General features: G+C 43.2%; 1 protein-coding gene across 1 annotated transcript; it reads left to right on the top strand.

The window, feature by feature from the left end:
* Positions 1-65: 65 nt before the first annotated feature.
* On the top strand, positions 66-19192 carry SCTR (secretin receptor). Its single transcript, XM_026852628.1, has 13 exons — positions 66-247; positions 3686-3812; positions 6666-6776; positions 10727-10830; positions 11123-11220; positions 12200-12332; positions 13513-13666; positions 13758-13818; positions 14364-14433; positions 17150-17241; positions 17337-17475; positions 17659-17700; positions 18701-19192. Exons 1-13 carry the CDS (start codon positions 203-205, stop codon positions 18875-18877), a joined length of 1353 nt encoding a protein of 450 aa, XP_026708429.1. The 5' UTR covers positions 66-202; the 3' UTR covers positions 18878-19192.
* The last annotated feature ends 1333 nt before the right edge of the window (positions 19193-20525 follow it).

The raw sequence follows: 20525 nt of genomic DNA on the forward strand, positions 1-20525 counted from the left end.
GGGGGTCCTGTCACTGCTGATGCTCTCTAGGGCTCAGAAGCTGGAGAGAAACATTGGCTAAGGATGGTCAAAGCTGGGAAGGAAAAAAAGTAAGGAGGGAAAGGGATGAAGTGAAAGGAGCTAAGAGCCACGCCAGAGAGTGTACAGACAGCCCAGTGACCTCTGATGTGCAAGGGATGAAGGAAACAGACTGTGATTGACTATGTGGACCATCTGGGTGATCATCTTCTGTATTTCAGCTGTCCTGGTAGGTACTCAGAGCTATTTATTCCCAATTGCATAGAATCACATGTTGTCTGAGTAAGTGCACCTCTATTCCATGAAGTCGTGGTGTCTTTGTTTTAAAAAGGTCTGAGTGGAACCTGGGATTTTTAAAATTTTATTCTTGCTTCTGCTGCTTCCTGCACTAATTGACAGTGGCCAGATGGCTAGATGCTGGATGCCTCAGTTTCCCCACCTATATAAAACATCAGTGTTGCTAACCTGCCTTGGTAAACATAACAAGTTCTGCAGTGAAGGGGAAAAGACTTGATGTCATTTAGAGAAGCTTTGCTGATTTACACCAACAAGCAATCCCCTAAGGGGGAATGCCCACCACTACCAAAGTCTCCCTTGACTCAGACTGAAGGAGTATGAAGCAGTGTTTGACCCACAAAGTTTGGTTTCTTTCTTTTAGCTTTATCACTTTCCTGGGAATTTCTGTGGCAGAGTGTCACTGCTGAGCTCCGGGTGCTCAGACCAGCCGGGAAGGACAGCTGAACCTGGGCTGTGATCTCCAGGTGCCGCTCAGCTTCTCAGATTTTGAAAGCATATAAAATCAAGACTGAAATATGTCCAGCCTGGGTGTGAGAAGCTGGAAAATGATCAAGCTCTTAGCAAATATGAAAAATCACTGTTTCATTGCAACTAATGGAAAAATCAATCTATTTTTTTCCAGCAGGGGATTTGGTACAAAGTCTGAGAAAGTCTGAGCTCTGCCTAGACACTTTATTTACAGAGTGAATGCAATCTGCAAAGTTTTTTGCCTTTTGATCCTCTTCCACAATAAAAATAGTGCCTATGATGGTTTTCACGTTATTTCGATTTCTTATTCTTAAGTACTACCTAAAGGACTCTGTAAATAGATGTCATTGCTCAAAGTGCCACTGAGACCATCTCCTTCCACTTGTTCTTTTTCTAATCCTCAAAAATACCTATTTTGATTTTGCCAGGGATCTTTTGTTCTCCTTTAAATCCTCTTATTAAACTAAACCCATTTATTTTCAAATTAAATGGCTGTGAATTCTGTGGCTGCAAATATTATTTATGTTAAGTAGTATTTAGATCCATTCATTTCATAGATTAAAAACTGTAATTGGCTGTTGCTATCAATATCACAGACTGCAGCTTTCTGCCCATTCCGGACATCTAGTTATCACAGCTGTTTCTGTTTGGAATGGTTTTAGTTTCTTATATTGGCATAGAAACCACACATAGAAGAGCCCATTTTCCTCCTTGATTTCAAGGCGTGGGGGCAGGCTGTTTGCTCCCAGCTGTGGACGGTAAACATGAACGAGACCAAGCGCAGTTGGTAGTGGAGTGGGGTTATCTGGCCGTGGCATGGGAAGCAGGATTTCATGTTGCTTAGCAAACAGCTTCACCAGTCCTGCGACAGCCTTGCTCGTGCCTGGTCTGCCCTGTCGGATGCCAGCGTTGGCAAAGACTGACTCAGGGACAGCATTTGTGGAAAACAAGATCTTTAAACCAGCACCTGGAGTTTCTCTTCTTTATCTGGGTTTAAAATCCTGTTACCTGCACATCTATTACAAGGCAGCTGTATCTATCTGATCAGAAGAATAGGGTGGACATCACTTGGTGGAGTGAAAAAATAATTGTAAGGCAATAACTACACCCTATTCCTTCTTGAACAACACATTTCATGTAAGAAAATAATGCTGTACTCATTCTAGCCATGAAGAAATAACGGCTTTAAATCTCTTTCTAAACAAAAAGCTTTCTTAAGACCTACCTTTCTTAAAAGAAAATGGTGCCTACAAGATGTATAGCCTTTTCTAAGGTGAACAATTTTCCTGTTTCTGAGATCGTTACTAACATGACTGCCACCATTTGTTTTTACATATGTTCACTATCATCTTGAACAACCGGCATGCAGACCAGGCCTGTTCTGTTGGCCACTTCAAATGCTCAGCACTAATATTGTTTTTTAATGCATTTTTAAGGCAACTTTCGAATAGAGATACTACAGCAAAAGTATGTTACAGGTCTTAACTGTCACATTTGTACTTGTAAACTCTGAACTAAATTACTATTGGTAATCAAATAGATAACAATAGAGAATGATAAATAATGCACGTTCAAAAACCCTGTCAATATTTAGAAATTATCAAATTCAACCTTCAGCTAACAACTGAAACTGCTAATGAAATCACACTTCTTTAGATAACGTTACTCCATCAGACACTTCTATTTTTTTCAAAGAATAAATGGATTTTTAAAATCTGTGGTTTTTTTCAAATATTACATGGATTTAAAATGCATTTAAATCCTGGCATCAGAGGACAGTTTATTTAATCTGAATTCTTTGCATATGTGATTCCAGAAAACTCATTACATTATGCAAGAACAAGTGGGTTTTAGTTTATTTATTTTGTGATGCACAAAGACAAGGGAGAAAAATGCTGAAGTTAACCACAACAGACCAATTAGATGAGGCATGATACACTGCTGAAAAGATCAAACTTTGTTCAGAAATACAATACCTAGAATACTTGCAGCTGAAATGAGTGTAACTATAGTTGCTGACGTCTATTACGCTAAAATTTAACTGTAGAAGAGTAATTGTGCTCCTTACAAGGTTTTCAGTGATCAGTCCTTCTCCTAAATCTAATCTGAAAGCAATCAGCAATGTTACAAGATTGATTAGGTTGAGTAGTAATATGATGCTGCTGGGTTAACTTTTCCTGCACAAAGAACATAAAAAATTCTGATACTTTTCAAATAAAACAACCTGATGACTTGCTTTTAATCTTTTAAGTATGTGTATATACATATGCATATATATATATGTACATATACATTCCGTAGTGAGAATTTATAAAGATTTTTGGTTTTGCAAGACAGGAAGGTGAGAAAATGACCTTAGGACATAATACTATCTAGGTTCTTGGAAAAAATTCCTTTCAGGTTGGCTTCTGCAGCTTCCTGGTCAGTGGCAGTGAAACAGGCTTGGGTGGTCTGCAACCAGCAGACATACTTGGATCACTTGTGCCCAGGAAAATGACCTGCCAGGTCTATGGTTTAACACTGCCAGGGCAAGAAATCAATTATATGTTGCTCTAGGAGAGTCCAGCAGTGCCCTGGATGCTTCTGCAGTGTTTTGGAAGAGCATCCTGCTCATGTACTTAGTTTGGCAGAATAACACATTCATCTTTCTCAATAACATTAATGTCAGAAAAAGGGAGAAGGCAGAAACTCAGTCTGTGCTTGCCTGCTGCTACCATAAAAAAGCAGACTTAATTAAGAAAATTGACTGTATTTCAAGGAAATTGACTGTATTTCAAGGAAATGTTGCCCCCCATCACTTGATAGGGTTGCATGAGAAATCTGAGCATAAGCAGGGTAAATCCTGGAGAAGGGACATATGTTTTAAGAGGAAAAGTGATTCTACTGCTTTTAAAATTGGCAGATCAGATCTGTCCCGCCTGTCTGTGACCTCCTGAGTGTCCTGAAAAAGGAGGAAGAAAACTGTGCCAAGACTCTGTCCCTGGAGGCGAACAACAGAACGCCCGAAAACGATCTGCTCCTGAGCTCAGGTAAAGGCTGAATGAATGTGCAGGATAAAATCTGCTCTCCAGTGTGTGGCTGGCCTCAAAATCAGATACCCCACATTTGTTCCCATAGGAAGCATATAGCATGTATACATCTTTCATTAAGGAGTAGAAAAACAGTTTAGATATGTTACAGTGCTCCAAGAGTGGGATTTTGACTTTACTGTTAAGCAAGTCACAGAGGAGCCTTCCAACTCAGCTGCTCAACTGCAGTCCTCACAACTAGGGAGCACATCAGGAACCAAATCCTGCAAATTGCAGAGGATTCGGAATTCTCATCTTTGACAAAGATGTTTTTATAAAGTCAGCCCAGAAAGTGCATATTTACTTTGCCTTCAAAATCAGTGAATACCAGCAGCCAACATGTGGCCTGAAGGTCCTTGTTGCTTCCTCTTTGCTTTAGCTTACTGTCACGTAACAGAGCTCTTGCATTTCAGAGTGGATTTATCATTTTATAAAGGAGTTTTTTGGCCTGGGAAGGTCTTTTGGTACCGAGTCCTCATCACGTAGACATTTTTCCTTTCACAGCTGAGCAAGTGCATTCATGTGCAAGGGGTCTGAGAGAGATGACTGCAAGCGATTATTGAAGCTTGCTGATGAACTGAGTGTTAGCTCCCCCAGGCAGCAGCTGGGTCAGCATCTCACAGAATACGTTGAATGGAGGCAACAGATGTGGCTATTTTTTGTGCATGACCAGCCACCACCACTAAAGATGTGTTTCTGTCATTCACAGCATCTTGCAGACTGAACTGCTTCTGGGTGACTTTTGTGGACCATGACATGGCAAGTTCCTCACCAGTATGGAAAGTGAAGGAGCTCTGGTGAGATGTGCTGTGTGCAGGGTGTCCTGGACAGAGATAAGCTATGGTGTGGAGCAAGAGTTGAGGTTTTTTCTTAGTTTCAAAGCCTTCCTCTCTAGCAGAGGCTGTTGGAGACACAGAATTGTTTCACTATGACCTGGCCCAAAGGCAGGACTCAGAGGAAAGATCTATTGCCTGGTTTCTTAGGATGCCTCACATTTTTCTATGTCTGTTTTATTCCTGTGAGCCTTTCAGGCTAATAGGTGTGAGCACAGCTTCAGGGCATTATGCCCATATTGGTACCTTGTGGCAAGCTGCCAGATACTCCAGACTACAGATCTGTCTCACTGCATGTAAGAAGTTTGATCATATGAATACATCAGTATTGTTTGTTTCATTCCCTGGTGCTCTTCACTGAAGAGAAGGGTGGTTTGACAACCTATTTTTTTGCTTTGATACTGTGACATGGCTTTAATGTTGAGCTCTGCATTTCCTTTGCACCAGAGCTCCGAAGATGCAAACAGTTAAACTTCACAGGACTGTGCGGGTGTGGACCAGTGCTAACATCAGCAGGCAGTACCATTTTACAGATGGTCTTGTTTTATCTCAGTCAAATAGCAGCACCTCAGCAGAGTTTTAAATTGGATCCCAATCTTAAAAATGCCCCCAAGGCCCTCTGTTACTGGAAATTTTTAAACAGGATAATTCTACTCTCTGTGCCCCTCTCCCCAATTCAACAGAGAGAAGTTAAAAGTATAGGATTGTGTTAAATCTTTGAGAAATCATTTCCAATGGTTGTCAAAATTGCTCTTTTAACACTACAAGTCAGATGAAACAAGGCATACTGCCATGGGCTCAGTAACACCTTGTATTGCTGCTGCAGGAATGCTCTATTTGCTGCTTGCAAGAGGTCCCAAAGAGCAGAGGGATGTCAGGGAGGTGCTGCTGTGCTCTGCCTCCACCCAGGAGGCTCTTTAGCTAGGTAGGAGTGGGTGGCACCAGCTTTGCACCTGAATAATGACAAGAAGCCCACCTGCAGGAGGAATGGCTCAGCTGGTTTTTGTTTTCTCCTCTGGGCAGAGATCATTCCAACATGGCAATTTTGCCAGGTTTTTCTGTGCACTGAGTCCGATTTGGGGGCTTTATGCCAGTGGAGTTGGCATGAAGGTTTGATAACCCAAACAATGCAGCACAGATAGGCATAAATACCACCCAAGGTGATATTTCATTTGCCATTAAATTGTTGAAGTAAATGGCTACCAAGTCCTATAAACATTTACACAGGGAAGACATCAGAGCTGAGGTCCCCTGGCTGTGAAAAGCTCTGTATTTTCAGATACTGGGACTGTTGTGCAGGAGGAAAACAATACATTTCTAGAAATGTAAATATTTTTGTCAGGCTAATAGAGGCTGGCCTTATAAAGCATAAAGCATTCGAAGAGAGCGCTCAACACTTCCTCCCCTTGGCTTTCAGTGGGTGTGCAGGGCATTCAGCATTGATACTGTTCCTCTCTTCCCTTTTCCCAGTATCATTCCGAAGCTCTTTAAACTCCTAGTAAAGTTGTATCTTTTTGTGTTTACAAAAAGGATTATGTAAGGAGAACATCAGGGTGACTCAAAGTGGAAGCTTTAGAAAGACTGAAAAGTGAGCTAAAAAATCCACATCTGGTTTCCTTCATCTTTCCAGACCTATTCAATAGTTACCAGAAGACAGATGGGTAGCCAAGAGCCTAATGCAAAGTTCACAGTGGCCTAAGTTGCTCTTTGTCTGGCTAGTAGAGACCAGTGGAGTCAAGGACCAGAATGGGACAGGCCTGAAGCTTGCTTGGGCTTGTTTGAAGCAAGCAGGACCTCTTCTGTCCTATCCAGGCCTTGACAGGGCTCAGCAGGACTTGCTCTGTTTCATCCAGCTTGCTTTTCAGAGTACTGAGCATATTTGTTTCCATAGCTGCCTTGGTCCTTGGGAGGCATTGCATGGTGTTTCATGGTGTTTCATCACTGGGAGATGCTGCATGGTGTTTTGTTGTTGCCCCCCCAGGCAGATGTGCTGGAATGTGGGATAACATGAGCTGCTGGCCTTCGTCAGCTGTGGGACAGACTGTCAACGCTCACTGCCCCAAATTCTTCCAGATGCTGACTGGGAAAAAAGGTAGTGCTAAATATATATAATGCTAATATATATAATGCTGATGGATATGCTTTTCTTGCCCAGGTGTTTTTTATTAAATGTGCTATTTACAAAGATGCCACTGTCAGGTCTGAACTTGAAGTGAAATTGTGTCCCTGCTTCTTTTAAAGACCAATGGTCACTAAGCAGCTCCATTTCTAACACTAAGCTAAATGTGGGAAAGCCTGGAATTAAAGTAGTAAGATGTTTTAAGTGTTTATTTTTATTAGCCAGGTGGAGAAAAGTGCAGGAAGTAAATGCTATCCCGAAAAGCAGATTTTTAGCACAGTTTGTTAAGGGTAAGAGTTTTCTCCACTAAGGTCCTGTGTTTCTTATTTGTCTGTCTTTCCCCTTCTAATAACTCCTAGAGCCAGAGGCTGATTTCAGCTGAGATTGACAGGGACAAAACTTTACACAGCATTAAGTTCATAAAAGTTTTGGCAAAACAGCCAGCCAAGTAGGAGGAAAAGATCCATTTTTTGCCTCTATCACGAGGAAATCTGAACTGGGGATTCATCCCTTGTCTGTGACAGGCTCCATGCAAGTGGTATAAATTCATGGGAACTCAGATTTCATGGCTCACCAAACGACTTACTCAAAAAGAGAGAAGCTCAAGTAACATTTGTTGTCTTTTTACCTGGGATTTCTAAGATTGAAATTGTTAAATTTATTCCCAGTATGCTACAGTAATCATAAGCCATGAAGTCAACATTTCTGCCTGCTTTCTGTTCATTTCTACTACCCAGCAATGCCCAAGAAATGTGCCTACATTTCTCTTTTTTTGTTGTTTCAAATTGGAAGAGGATTTTGCATTCTTCAGTTATAGGACACGGATTAATGAAGTCCAGTACGTACAGAAAAGCAGACAGTGTTGATTAGACTGGAGTAATTTGTGGGAGGAACAGGAGACAAAGTATTAGATTGCCTAATAAAGATAGATAAGTCAGAGGAGAAGCACTTAGCACTCTTTAAATAAAATCAGACATGAGCCATTCAGATTAAAATAAATACCGTGCTACTTTCTGTACACACAAACGGTAGCTGCCATTGAATCCTATAATCTGGTTTAAAGACAGAGGATAAACTACACAAAGACACAGATCGCTGAAGAAATCATCCATCTGGCATGAGCTCACAAATCTTTACAATAGTGATACCGGCCCTCAAACGCATTAAATTAAATCCCTGCTGGTATAGCCACTAGAGGGAACTGCTCCCTGCCTCTGGCCTTCGTACCGGGGAGGAAAACAGGAATTTGTACTTCCAAAGGTCATAACTACATCTCAAATGTGCATTGCATTATCTTGGAGATAGTCTAACAACTTTAAACTTTATTTACCCTCTTATCGAGAAGCTGAGAGCTGAACCACTGCTGATAAGCAATAATCAGAGTGACAGTGTTCAAAATAGAAACCCAAGACATGGTCCATTGGCATTTGCATCTTATTTTGGTCTCTGCATCTGGCATTTTGGGTCAAAGTCAGCAGTAGTTTATTCTCATTCTCATAGCCACATTCTTCTCTGATTTTATACTGTGGTTGGCTTGTGACTCATGCATTTAATTACCGCTACAGTCGTCCTGTTCAAAGCAATTTTGCAAAAGAAAAACAGAGCTCTGTTTGCTTGAAAAAAAAGCCAGAGTTTTCTCTCCTGACCACTTACAGAGCAGATGGGCAGCCACGAATGCCAAAGACCCATACGTTAAGGAACGCAGATAGCTCTGAGTTTTGACCAAACCCTGGTCTCCATGCTGTTGAGCTTTGTGCTGACATCTAGACTTGCATTTGCAGCCCACACTGTCTGGCTTCTTCCCGTACAGCAAATGAAAGAAAAAATTAATCTGGAACCAAGTAACATAACTGAAGTTCACATCCAGACTGGCACATTGTATCTCAGGCAAGAAATGAGGAAAGGTGTGACGACTGTGGGGGTTCAGGGGCAGAGGAGAAGGCCACATCAGATGGCTGCAGTTCCACGGCCTTTCCTTTAGCCAGTGTTCCCCCTTGCAAGCATGGATTGATGGTTAGACAGAGTGCAGACCCCAAGTCTGCTCTGAGTGGGGCATGCTGCAGTTTCCTCAGTGTGTGTGTCACCCATAAGCAAGTAGCATTGTTAAAATTGTGCTCATGTCCATCAGTATGCCCTGTGTAATCTCCCATGCTTTGCATATAACTCGATCACATGCACACACCAATGCAGAACTTCACCTCTGCTTGTCTGATCTACTTTGACATCCTCAGGCAAAACCCAGTTACAGGCATGTTTACAAGCACAACACTCTGCTCTGAGTTAAGTACATGTGTCTTAATAATTGAAGCTGAAGTAGAGAATTTGCCTCTGTACCACTCCCTTGCTGAGTGCCAAGACAAATCGGGGAGGACTCTTTGGGAGAGCTGTTTCTCTCCTGTTGCTGCTGCACTGCATCAGGCCATAGAAAACCTGGCTTAAAAAACAAACCTGGTCCTTTCAAAGATGCTAAGCTGAAACAAGATGTTCATAAAAGCATCAGAATAATAGTCTGATTCTGACACACCCAGAGCTCTTCCCCGGTGGTGATCTCAGCATCTTTGCTGTGCCTTGCAGTTTTACAGAGGCGAGTTCAAATCTAGTGCAGCCATGCCTCAGGTCACCAGAATTAGCCCAGAGGTAGCAGGAGCCCTGACTGTCCTGACAGTCCCAGCAGGGCTCCAAAGACCATAAACCAGTGACAAACACTGCTGTGTATGCATCTCCCCTCCTTTCCCTCAACACTGTCGGGATGTTTTGCAGTAATTAGATGCTCTGGAGTCCCCACAGCTAAATATGTGTGCAAAAATAGACTTTTATGGTGCCTTCTGGCAAAGATTCTACTAGGAAGGGATGCTGATTTCAGGTCCTCTCTAAGTCCTTGCTAGTATTGCCATTACTGCAGCGAAGCCAGGATTTCACTCCCTGTTTCAAAAGTGTGGTTCCTACCTGACAGATTAATGTGATTCAGACAGCAGGCAGTGGTTTTACTTCTTTGTAAAAGTTTCTCTTCTCTTCCATGCATAACCTACATGCCTGCTAGGGTAATTTTCTTCCATTGAGATTATAAGGTGTGTGGGGCAGGACTTCCAACTTCTACTTTAGTGCCAAACATGAATACGGACATATTCAAACCTGTTGTATCCAACCATGTGCAACTTGCTGGGGATCCATCTCCCTCAGCTTTAGAAGTCAGATGTCCCAGAAGTGGGTCAGACAAACTGCCCTCTGTGGATGTCTGTCTGAAAATGAAATTAATTCTGAAAATGCCTCTTTTTCTCCACTGACTAGAAAGACAGCCACGAGGGACAGAGTTGGACTCAAGCATTTAGCTTTCAGAAGTCTAACTTAAGTGAGGGTAATCCCATCCTAGCTTTTAATTTGCAACCAAGCAAGGAAATCAACAGTGTAAGATAAAGCCCAGACATGGCTGTGGGGACAAGCCTTTTAGTTTTCATTTAAATTTCACCAAAAAATCTGTGACCATCTAAGGTTTTGTATTCTCTTCGGACCATGACAAACCACAGTAAGGAGGTGTGAGCATTCCGGAAAGTATCAGGTTTGCACAGAGTATGAATCTGTGATTGAACAAGTCATGTGTTTGCTGATCTTGGAATACTGGCCAAGAAACACCAGATGTACTGAGCAGTATTATTTATGTTGCAATTAAAAAAAACACATCCATCACAGTCATCCCTGAGTGGGCAAACAATATTATGACCCACACAAGTACACTGGGCAAGTATCAACATCATTAGCTCAGCTGCATTTCACCTCCAGCTATGCAGAGTGCACTGCCTGGGGGAAAATATTGTCTTTGTTCTTGGAGCAACCCTACACATTGGTGACTGGCCCCCAAGGAGAACAGAGATACAATTGGAAATGATCACAACTGGTTTTGTCTTTTTTTTCCTGCTACCACACAGGTTTTGTGTACCGAAACTGTACGAGTGAGGGTTGGTCCGACCCATATCCAAGACCCGATATCGCTTGTGGCTACAACATCAATGACACAACAAATGAGGCAAGAGTGAGTCTGAGTGCCTGTGACCACAGATCTGTGGCTTTGGGGCCCCGGGGAAGGAACACGTGAAGGACAGATTGAATGATGTTGTGATGTAACTCAGGTGGGGTTATTGTTATAGGTATTTTTCAGCATAAATGCTTCCTCCAAATGATCAGAATGGGTTGCTCAGGGTAAAACATCAGTAGCTGATTTTACAATAAACTGTATTTGTTAAATAGGAGGAGACCCCTTTCTCTTGGTGTGGGCTGATTTCTCCCAGTCACAGGTAAAGATGTGAATATATCTTCCCATGCAGCGTTCCTATTTCATGACTCTGAAGACCATGTACACCATTGGATACTGCACCTCCCTTGTGACACTGACGATAGCCCTAGTGGTCCTGGTCTCTTTTAGGTGAGGAGAAACATCTCTGGTTTGTGTTTGGCCAGGACTTCTGGTCATCTCAGCCAACACAGACCCTTCTGTTGGCTCTCAGGGCAAGTGAAAAATTTAAGTATTTCTGAAAACCTTCACAGAAATCGGTGAAACAAAATGATCTCTGAGTCTTGTCTCCTAGAAAACGTCAGGGCTGCTCCTCATATTGTGTTCTCCTGTCCTTTCTAAAATGTAGCTGGATGTATTTTGCAGACTGGTGTTTTCACCACCTCCCTGCTGAGGTCTTCCCACGACTTCAGTGTCCCTTGGGCAGAGTGTCTTTCCCTCTGCTGTTCTTTTCCCCACTTGTGACTGCAGCTAAAACTTTGCTTTAAGTGTTGCTGTGCTGACTTCTATGAAGGTGTTTCACATTTACAGTAGTGATCTGACAGTCAGCTTATTTTCACCCATCCTTATAACCTGGAATTTGTACTTTACTGCTTATTCAGTAAAATTAATTTCCCTTACAGTAAGTGTCAGGGCAGCACCTCTGGGCAGAAGGAACCCCAACTACTTTGCAAACTTGTTTTCAGGCTGAATGGCTTCTGAACCCAGATTATGTGGAGATTTAATACAGAAAACATGGCAGGCACAAGTGCACTGTGCAGGCAAACCAAATAAATCCACCCAGGTGTGAATAAACACCTTGGGTTCATGTTACTCCACAAAGGAGAGGGGGAGGCTAGTCCAAGTGTATTGGCATGTGATCACAGTTCTTGTGGCAATGTTCAGCTTGTTTTAGTACCTGAGTGGAGCAGAGGCGACTTTAGCTTTTTAAGGTCTTGTCTAGGGTATCCCTCTTGGGAAATGCATTAGTCTTCCTTTCACAGACAGAAAAACTGTTCTTAATTTGTCAGTTTAGCATGAGTAAGGATTGAAACCTGCTGTTTACAGTCACAAGCTACCCGCATTGGCTAGGAATGTAACTTCACAGGATCGCTCTCTCTTTTTGTAACAGAAGACTTCGCTGTACGAGGAACTACATCCACATGCATCTCTTCACATCCTTCATTTTGCGAGCCTTGTCCAACTTCATCAAGGATGCCATTTTGTTTTCCTCTGAGGATATAAATTACTGTGGGGCATACACGGTAACCCTCTGCCTTCCAGCTTGCTCCATACCTGTCTCTCAACAGGATTCCAGCAGTAGTTAGTGTCCAGGGAAGGAAATCTCGATCTCAGCTTTCCATTCAGCATGAGGGTTTATGGGAGAGGAAAAATATGCCCTGTCCCTTCTCCACTGCTCAGTCCTGCATATTGATTGTTCCTGAGTGAGATTTACCCATCTGGGGCGGGGGGTGTTTCTGTGTGGGTCATGGTGGTATGAGGTATGCCCAGACTAGAGCATACACACAGAAACGCAGGTGTGGTTCCTCCCAGCTACAGATGCCTTTACAAGTATTGGAGCAGAGGGCATCCAGGTGAGTCTAAAGTAGGTACCCACATTCATCATCTTGACTGCATTGACTAGATGGCCACAGAAGACACCAGGAGTTCAGCACATTGACCCAGAAATGCCTAAACATGGGTGTCTCAAGCTATGGACAGAGGATACACCACCAGGATGGAGATTCTTATATGGATTTTAGATCCTGGTAGGAAAAGTACAAGAACACATTAAATATTGCTGATTTATGCTGTAGTGTGAGAACTGATAGTAAGATACGGGTTTGCACCCAGAGACCCTGGAAAAAGAACCTCCCAAATTTTGAATTATTTTTTCCTTTTTCTTTTTATTGGCAGTAAAATACCTTGAAAACTGGGTGGGGGGAGCACTGGAGATGACATTCAATGCTTTAAACCAAAAGATAAGTATTGGGGAGGGAAAAAAAACCCACTTTTTTTTTTAATCCCCCCAGTTTTGCTGGATTTTTGTTGCTGAACAAGAACATTTTGAGAAAATTTTAACTTGTCTTTATCAACCGTTTTTCTTAGGAGAAAAAGAGTGACAAATACTTTCACATACTTCTCTAGGGTGATATTAGTGCTACTGATACTAATAGGGTAGTAATAGTGAAAATCCTCTAAGTGAGACAGTAACCCAAACCCATGTGTCCATGATACATTCAGTTCTTGTTAGTAGGGCAGTTGATTAACGCCTCTGTGAGTGCCAGCCCTGCTTTCTTGTCATGGGAACGCCTTCTCAAGGCCACCCGGTTAGTCCCCTAATAGCTATAAAATCTCTGTTTCCCAAGATTTATTTACAGCTCAGTCTCTGTTAAAAGGTAGATACAAACACAGACAGAAGCTAATTATCCTCTTTCTCCTCAGGCTGGGTGTAAGCTCACCATGGTCTTCTTTCAGTATTGCATCATGTCTAACTACAGCTGGCTCCTCGTGGAGGGACTGTACCTCCACACACTCCTGGTTATCTCTTTCTTCTCGGAAAGGAAGTTCCTCTGGTGGTTCATCGCCCTCGGATGGGGTACTGATTCTCCTTTCAGTAAGAATAACTATGGGTTTGTTTTGCCTTTGGGATGGACTTGTGAAGCAGTAACTAGCTTTTCCAATCGCAGGTGCCCCAACTGTCTTTGTGGCTGCATGGGCGACTGCTAGGCAACTCCATGAAAATATTGGGTAAGTTGTGTGGAGGGGAGGAAGATGACACATCAGGGGGAGCATGCAGCCCCCCCACAGGCTGCTCCACGGGGTCCTGCTCATTTCTAAACGCTGGCAGCCAAGCAAACCAACCACCACCCCGCTGTGGTGCGGGCCTGGGTCCTAGCGTGGGTGGGAGTAGCGGTCCGGCTGAGCAATCGGAGAAAGAGCCTCAAATTTCATTTGAGCATTTTTAAGGACAGGAGGTAGCCTTCAAGCATGAATGCAGCCCACAATGTTTTCAGTATCTGTGTTTGACTTTCTGACCACTGAGACTTTTTTCCTTTCTCTTCTCTCTTCCAAAATTTTGAACAGTGGTTCTACTGTAAGGGTAGGATATACTTTTGTTCCATACAGGTGGACAGTTTTCTGTCAGAAATGTTGTACCGCTAAGTGAGAACAGGAAATTAATTTCATAGAAGAAGGGAATAGGGGCCTATCTGAAGTGCAAAACAGACTAAACCCTCTTTGAAAAGACACCAGTGTTTTCATAACTGACTGCACCTTCTCTTCTATTTTTACAGGTGTTGGGACATTAACACTAATGCCAATACCTGGTGGATCATTAGAGGCCCTGTAGTTTTGTCTATTTTTGTAAGTCTTTTCTGGGACAAGCATATTCAAACTGTATTTTCAAATATTGTGAAGTCAGAGATCATCTATTCAACATGCCTTAGAAGTGTGTAAACGAACTGATCTTAGACATGTGCCTGAACTGGTGTGACACATGAATTACTGCTTAAGCAACTTCTGCTCAGCAGGATTTAGTCAGTGACTAATGCCCCGAAGCTAAGTTCACAAGGAAAGCTAGAGTGTCCTCCCAAGAAGCAAGAGCCTGAATAAGATCAGGTTTCCACATCCTGTTGATTTCACATGAACTTGGCTGGCTTGTGGAAGCTTGTTTTGGACTGTTTCAAGGAAGGCTCTGGAGGAGAAACGAAGTGGCTGTACGTTTCAGTACAATTGCCTTTGTGTCTCCCGGTCAGTGCTCGCTTAGCAAAGCCAAAACCAATTTGATTTACATGACCATTAGCATTTTTTTTTTTTTTTTCCGACAATGAAAGCAACTCACAGGTACGCACTATAAGTTAGTGGACTGCAATTATACTATTATGGCATCGCTCACTGAAATAAGGCATAGGCGTTGAAACTCAGTACAAGGCAGTACAGATTTCAAGAGCAGTTTGGTACATATAATACTCAGCACCTATGGTCTGAGCATTTGTTGGTGCTAACCATCAGAGCCTTTGGTACCAAGGGGCTGGAGCTGCTTCTTGGAGATATTCGTTCTGTCCAACGGAGATGCCCTGGGGCAGACCACTCTGCAATCTGTCTGAAGCCCTAGTACAGAAACACGTGAACTGCTAGTTACTCTCATGTAACTCACTGACACTCCATGTGAGAACCCAAGAGCTGGTTGAGGTTTTCATGTTGCCAGTAGCTCCTAACTCACATGTTTGCAAAACAAACTGCAACACCTGCATGATCTCTTGGAAACCCAAGCAGCAGAGATGGGGTGTTAAAGTTCTGCTCCCATTTACCAGTGAGCAATCCTTCACCCCCACAAGACAAGCAGAAGACCACACAAGTGATTCAGGATCAACTTAACCAGGCCACAGCACTGATTTTTCTTAATGAAACAACCCTTATGCTCCAGGAGCCACTCAGCAATATTTAAATGCCAAACAAGGCACAGGCATTCTGCAAGACAAAAAGCACAATCTTAATTTATCTTTCGATGGCCACCACCAGCTATCCCCTTCCAAGTTTCCTCAAAAACCTGATCACATCTAGCTTAGTCACTTGATGCAGGAGCCGCCTGCATGACTCTGCCTCTTTACCTAAAAGGGGCTTATCCCAAGGCCATAGCCACAGACAACAGCCAGTTCTTCAGAATTCAGATCTAATCTCTTTATTCCTCACAGCCCACAGTCCTTAGCAGTTCAAAGGGCACAAAATCAACACTGATAAACTCCTTTGTGCTCCTGGGCTAACATTCATTGCTGTGCTGCCCGCGGGCAATCCCTCCCAGCAGGAATCCCACCGCCATCCCCCCTTGCCCCGTAGTTTTCATCAGCCAGAAGTCCTGCTCAGCCTACACGTCTCATGCCTGGCCGCGTGGGTTAAAAAACCCAGAATCCTCGGACCTGAACCTCCTATTTCCCTTAACACGCCCAAAATATTTCAGTCTTGCTCCATGTTCCCCCAGCTCTGCTCCTTTCCTCAGCCATCCCTAGCTCCCCAAACTTCCAGCCCTCTCCATACACCCTCAGCAGCTCAGACCATGCAGCCACAGTTTGCTCCTTCTTCATCCAATAATTTAGGGAACCCAGTAACATCCTGGGTCTGTCCCATGTAGCGTGGACCCGCTTCTCTTAGGGAAAGACACAACCTCAGAGCCCTGCTCCAACACCCACAGGCACATACAGAGGATGCACCACTGTGATGGTGTTTCCAGGCGTAGGGAAGGGTTAAGGGCCTGCCACGGTGCAGGGTGTTGCAAAAGGGTTGTGGGTGATGGTCTGCAGGCTGTGCGGGTGCAGGAGGAGCACAGAGATAGATGCTGGGAGCCCTGATGGAGAGGGCAGATAAAACTGAGGTCATTCCCATGTGCTAGACACTGGCTGTGGGAGAGAGGCATGTTCTGCTTCTCCTGCGACTCCCACTCTTTGCCTGAGGGTCAAATAAGCAGAAAGAGCTATTGCTTCACCTTCACCCAAACTGAGCCGCAGATCAGCATTTTTACCTGATACCCACTTGTATGATGGTAACACACTCTTGGAGAGGGGGAAATGCCAAAGAAAGACCTCCAGTGTCGGCTGTCTCCTATGCCCACTTTTAACTACTTTCCCTCCATCATCCCAAACCACGCTATGTCTTTTGGCAAAGTGACATTTGCAGTCCTGGTCAGCAAGCAGTTAAGTGCTGCCCCTTTGCTGGCATCCAAAGTGGGGCCAGACTGTGCAGAGGCTGAACCCCACAGCCAGAACAGATCCTACAGAAGTGCCTGGTGTCCCTCCCGTTTGGTGGGGGTAAGTTCTGATCGTCTCCATAACTAAAGCTGCAGCAAACCAGTGGGGAAAGCAGCCAGCACCCAAGCTCAGGGTGGACAGGCAGACCGGAGAAGCAGGAACAGGGACTGGGATGGGGACAGGGACGCCGGCAGGCCAGCCCCACCCCCTCTATTCTGCCTGCTCGGCCAAAACACCCCAAACTGGCTCTGCTGATTCCTGGCACTTACATAAGTGGTTACTGAGCATTTGGTTTTGGTGTCTGATTTTTTTTCATGTTCTTCCTTTTGTTTTTTCAGATTAATTTTATTCTTTTTGTCAACATTTTAAGAATCTTGATGAGGAAGCTCAGCTCACCTGAAGGACGGAGCAGTGATTTCAACCAGTACAAGTATGTCCCTTACATCTTGACTTTATGCCACATGAGCCCACCTGAGCTCCTCTTGCTCTTTCTACATCAGCTTTCCCCTCTGATTTTGTTGTCAGGAGACTTGCAAAGTCAACACTTCTCCTCATCCCTCTCTTTGGGGTCCACTATATCATCTTCGCTTTTTTTCCTGAAGACACAAGCAGTGGCACAATGGAAATTCAGCTGTTTTTTGAATTGGGTCTTGGATCATTCCAGGTAATATTTGACAAGCTATTATTTCTTTGAAATAAAGTTTAAAAAAAAGGTACAACATACAGCTCTGCAACAGAGTCCCAGTGGCAAAACCAAACTGTCTGATTTCCCTTGGGATGCCTCATCTCCATTCAAAAGCTGAAAATGCAGTTCTAATTCTGTGACCACGGTTCTTTTATCTTTCAGGGCTTTGTCGTGGCTGTGCTTTATTGTTTTCTTAATGGTGAGGTGAGTTTTTTGTATATAACATTCTTTTTTATTGCTCAAGCATGCCTCATTAATCAGTAGGATGCATTCTCCAATGAATTACACATTTTATCTGAGGGTTTTCTTTCCAGCTACCTAACATCACTTGTGAAATACCTCCTAGACCTGGCAAGCCTAAGTAATTGTATGCCAGATCCAAACTTCACCTCTTGACTATTGCAGCCCTTTCATAAATCAGATAGCATTATTACTGTCTGGGAAGGGAGGGTGGGAGTACCATCCTGCACATGATCACACTGACAATCAACTGGTTCTGATGTATGATGCTATTATCCATCATCCCAGGGCTGTTTTCTTTGCTTTACCCTTGGGAGGGAATTTATCAAAAGCTGTATCCAGCATAAGGTAAAGCTTTTGTAAGAGGGACTGTTTCCTTTGTAGTCATAAAACTTCCAGACTTATGGGCTAGAACTTGCACTCTGAAATGCTGCTGCTGGTAGAGGTGGGGGGAAACATTATCCAAACGTGGGAGATCCTGAAGTTATTGGAAGGGGGAAAAAAAAAACACATTAGTGACTAAAATTGGAAGAAAAAGTAATTTTGAAATAGATGAGAGGTTTGAAATACTTTGACTGATCCTTTAATATGGTTTAGAAAAAGTTGTTTTGATAAGAAAATCTGCATTTTTTTAGCTTTGAGTGCCAAAACGTCCCATTTTTATAACTTAAATAAGAATCTTGGAACAAACCAAACACAGTTACTAAGGCCAGATAGACTCTGTGAACAGTTTCACCTGCAATTAAACAGAAAGTTTAAGAGAAGATTGTGTGGCTGCAAAAACAGTGTCACTAGAAGTGACAAGAAACAGGCTCTACCCTAACCCCTTAAACTGGGGGTTAAATAAATAAATTCAAACCTTGGCAAAGGTAATCTGTTCTCCTTTTCCTGTTATACTGCTCTCCGCAATGCAGGCTCCAAGATAAACTAGGTGAACTAAGTATTTTGTGACCTTTCTACCTAGGTTCAGCTGGAAGCTCAGAGAAAATGGAGACAGTGGCATTTAAGTAAACACTTGCGTCAGCATCTCAGCACCTCAGCGAGTAATGGAGGAAGTGGCTTAACTCAAGAGATGCAGATGGTGAGGTCGAGCCCACCAGAGCACAGGAGAACAACCCTCCAAAGATCAAGCGTGCTTTAATACTCTATGCCTGGAGGATACCTCTATGCTCAGATACACATGGCTAAGTCCCATGGACCGTGCTGGGAGTCTTGTGTATGTGTCTGGAAGCAGGACTTGGCTGTAGATCAACAGTTCTTGAAGCACATCTGTTCATTTATATCCTGTGTAGCACCAGAGTTATTTTGCAAGGCAAAATGGGCCAAAACATTATGCTCTTCCTTGGGTTTCTGGCCACAGTCATTTATGTTTCCACACCAATATTTTTCAGCTGCTGTTTCTACCTTAAATGTGACCTTTCATTTTCCATGTGGCTCTGCAACATGGTCCAGGCTAAGGCAGGCTGGTGAGTTTTAGATGCTCTCTATTTCTTCTGCTGTTGAAGCAGAATTTTGTACAATGGAAGTTACATGCCATCCTTTAACACAGCCCATAGGTTTGAAATGCAAAAGTAATCCTAAAAATTTACCTAGATTCAAAGTCTTTCTGGATAATGGACACTGAGAACACAAAGCACAGCTGAGCTCCTGTTTCCTCTCTGACTGCATATCCACTGCTCAGGTATGCTCCAGTGACAGTGGCAGGTTCAGACAGTTTTCTACCTTTGCCTCTTCTAACAGTGAAGACCTCGGAAATAACAGTAGTCCAATTTGGATCTTTGTATCTTGAAATGGTAAAAAAGCTATTATAGCATATTCCAAGGGTGGCTAAGAAAACTTTAGTAAGATGGCTCTTTCCTTTCGTGTCTGTACCTCTGAGACTTGTCCAGCTACTCTTTGAAGGGAAGCAATGAAAGCCCTTGAGACATGTAAAACTTAATTGAACTGGACGCTACAAGATACCTTGTGAAAAATACCACCATAGTGACTGGCAAAAATCGTTTTAGAGTCTACAATCACTCTGAAATGTGCTGAAATCTGCAAGACTGTGCACTGTAATATGCTGTCACAAGGTATCTAAGCTTCTATCACAGCTTTATGTTCTTAATTGTTAAGCAAATTTCCCTGGTTTGAGTGTGAAAGGGAAAAAATAATTCACCCAACAAATGCAATCAAGCCTCCTGCTTGATTTTGTATCTGCATTTCCCCAGTTGGGGCAATGCCTAATTTTCTTCAAGGGCAAAGATGCCTAAACAGAAAGAAATCAAGTGGCGTTTATCATGCTTCTCAGACCTCCCAATCACCTACAAGACATAGGCAAAACGTGCATGGCATGTCAAATACTGACCGAGCAGCATTCCCCAACTCTGCCAAAACTGCTCTAACAAGCTTTTATTCACACCAAAACATCATGGTAGACTTCTGCCATTTTACCAGAGGGCAAACATGCAGAAAAATTCAAAGGATGCTTTCGAAGTTAAATTACCTGTGCAGAAGCAGGTTTCTGAGTGCTATTAACACTGTTTCAAACCCCGAGATTCAAGAAAATCGTCTTTTTTCACCGTCGGTGCTGACAGTTAGACCTCACAGACTGTATGCTCCCTGGCAAAGCAGGCATTGCAGGCAGCGGCACCACTGATGGTGCCAGGTGAGGAAGGATGCCTTGGCAGGAGGGAGGGTTTCACATTCACTCTGGCCTCCCCTGCCTGTTTGGCTTTGCCTGCTGGTGCAAGTCACCCAGCAGTGGGAGTTGAACCTCTTTAAAACCAGGGAAAAAAATCAAATATAAA

This window comes from Athene cunicularia (assembly GCF_003259725.1).
Source record: "Athene cunicularia isolate RWA chromosome 7 unlocalized genomic scaffold, athCun1 chr7_part1, whole genome shotgun sequence".
Lineage (NCBI taxonomy): Eukaryota > Metazoa > Chordata > Aves > Strigiformes > Strigidae > Athene > Athene cunicularia.

What these genes read in the sequence shown, in the direction of transcription:
- SCTR (XM_026852628.1), top strand. Translation starts at nt 203, where the DNA reads ATGTGGACCATCTGGGTGATCATCTTCTGTATTTCAGCTGTCCTG. An exon ending in CGATCTGCTCCTGAGCTCAG is followed by an intron (nt 3,813 to 6,665) that starts GTAAAGGCTGAA and finishes TTGCCCCCCCAG; the next exon opens with GCAGATGTGCTGGAATGTGG. An exon ending in CTGTAGTTTTGTCTATTTTT is followed by an intron (nt 14,434 to 17,149) that starts GTAAGTCTTTTC and finishes TTGTTTTTTCAG; the next exon opens with ATTAATTTTATTCTTTTTGT.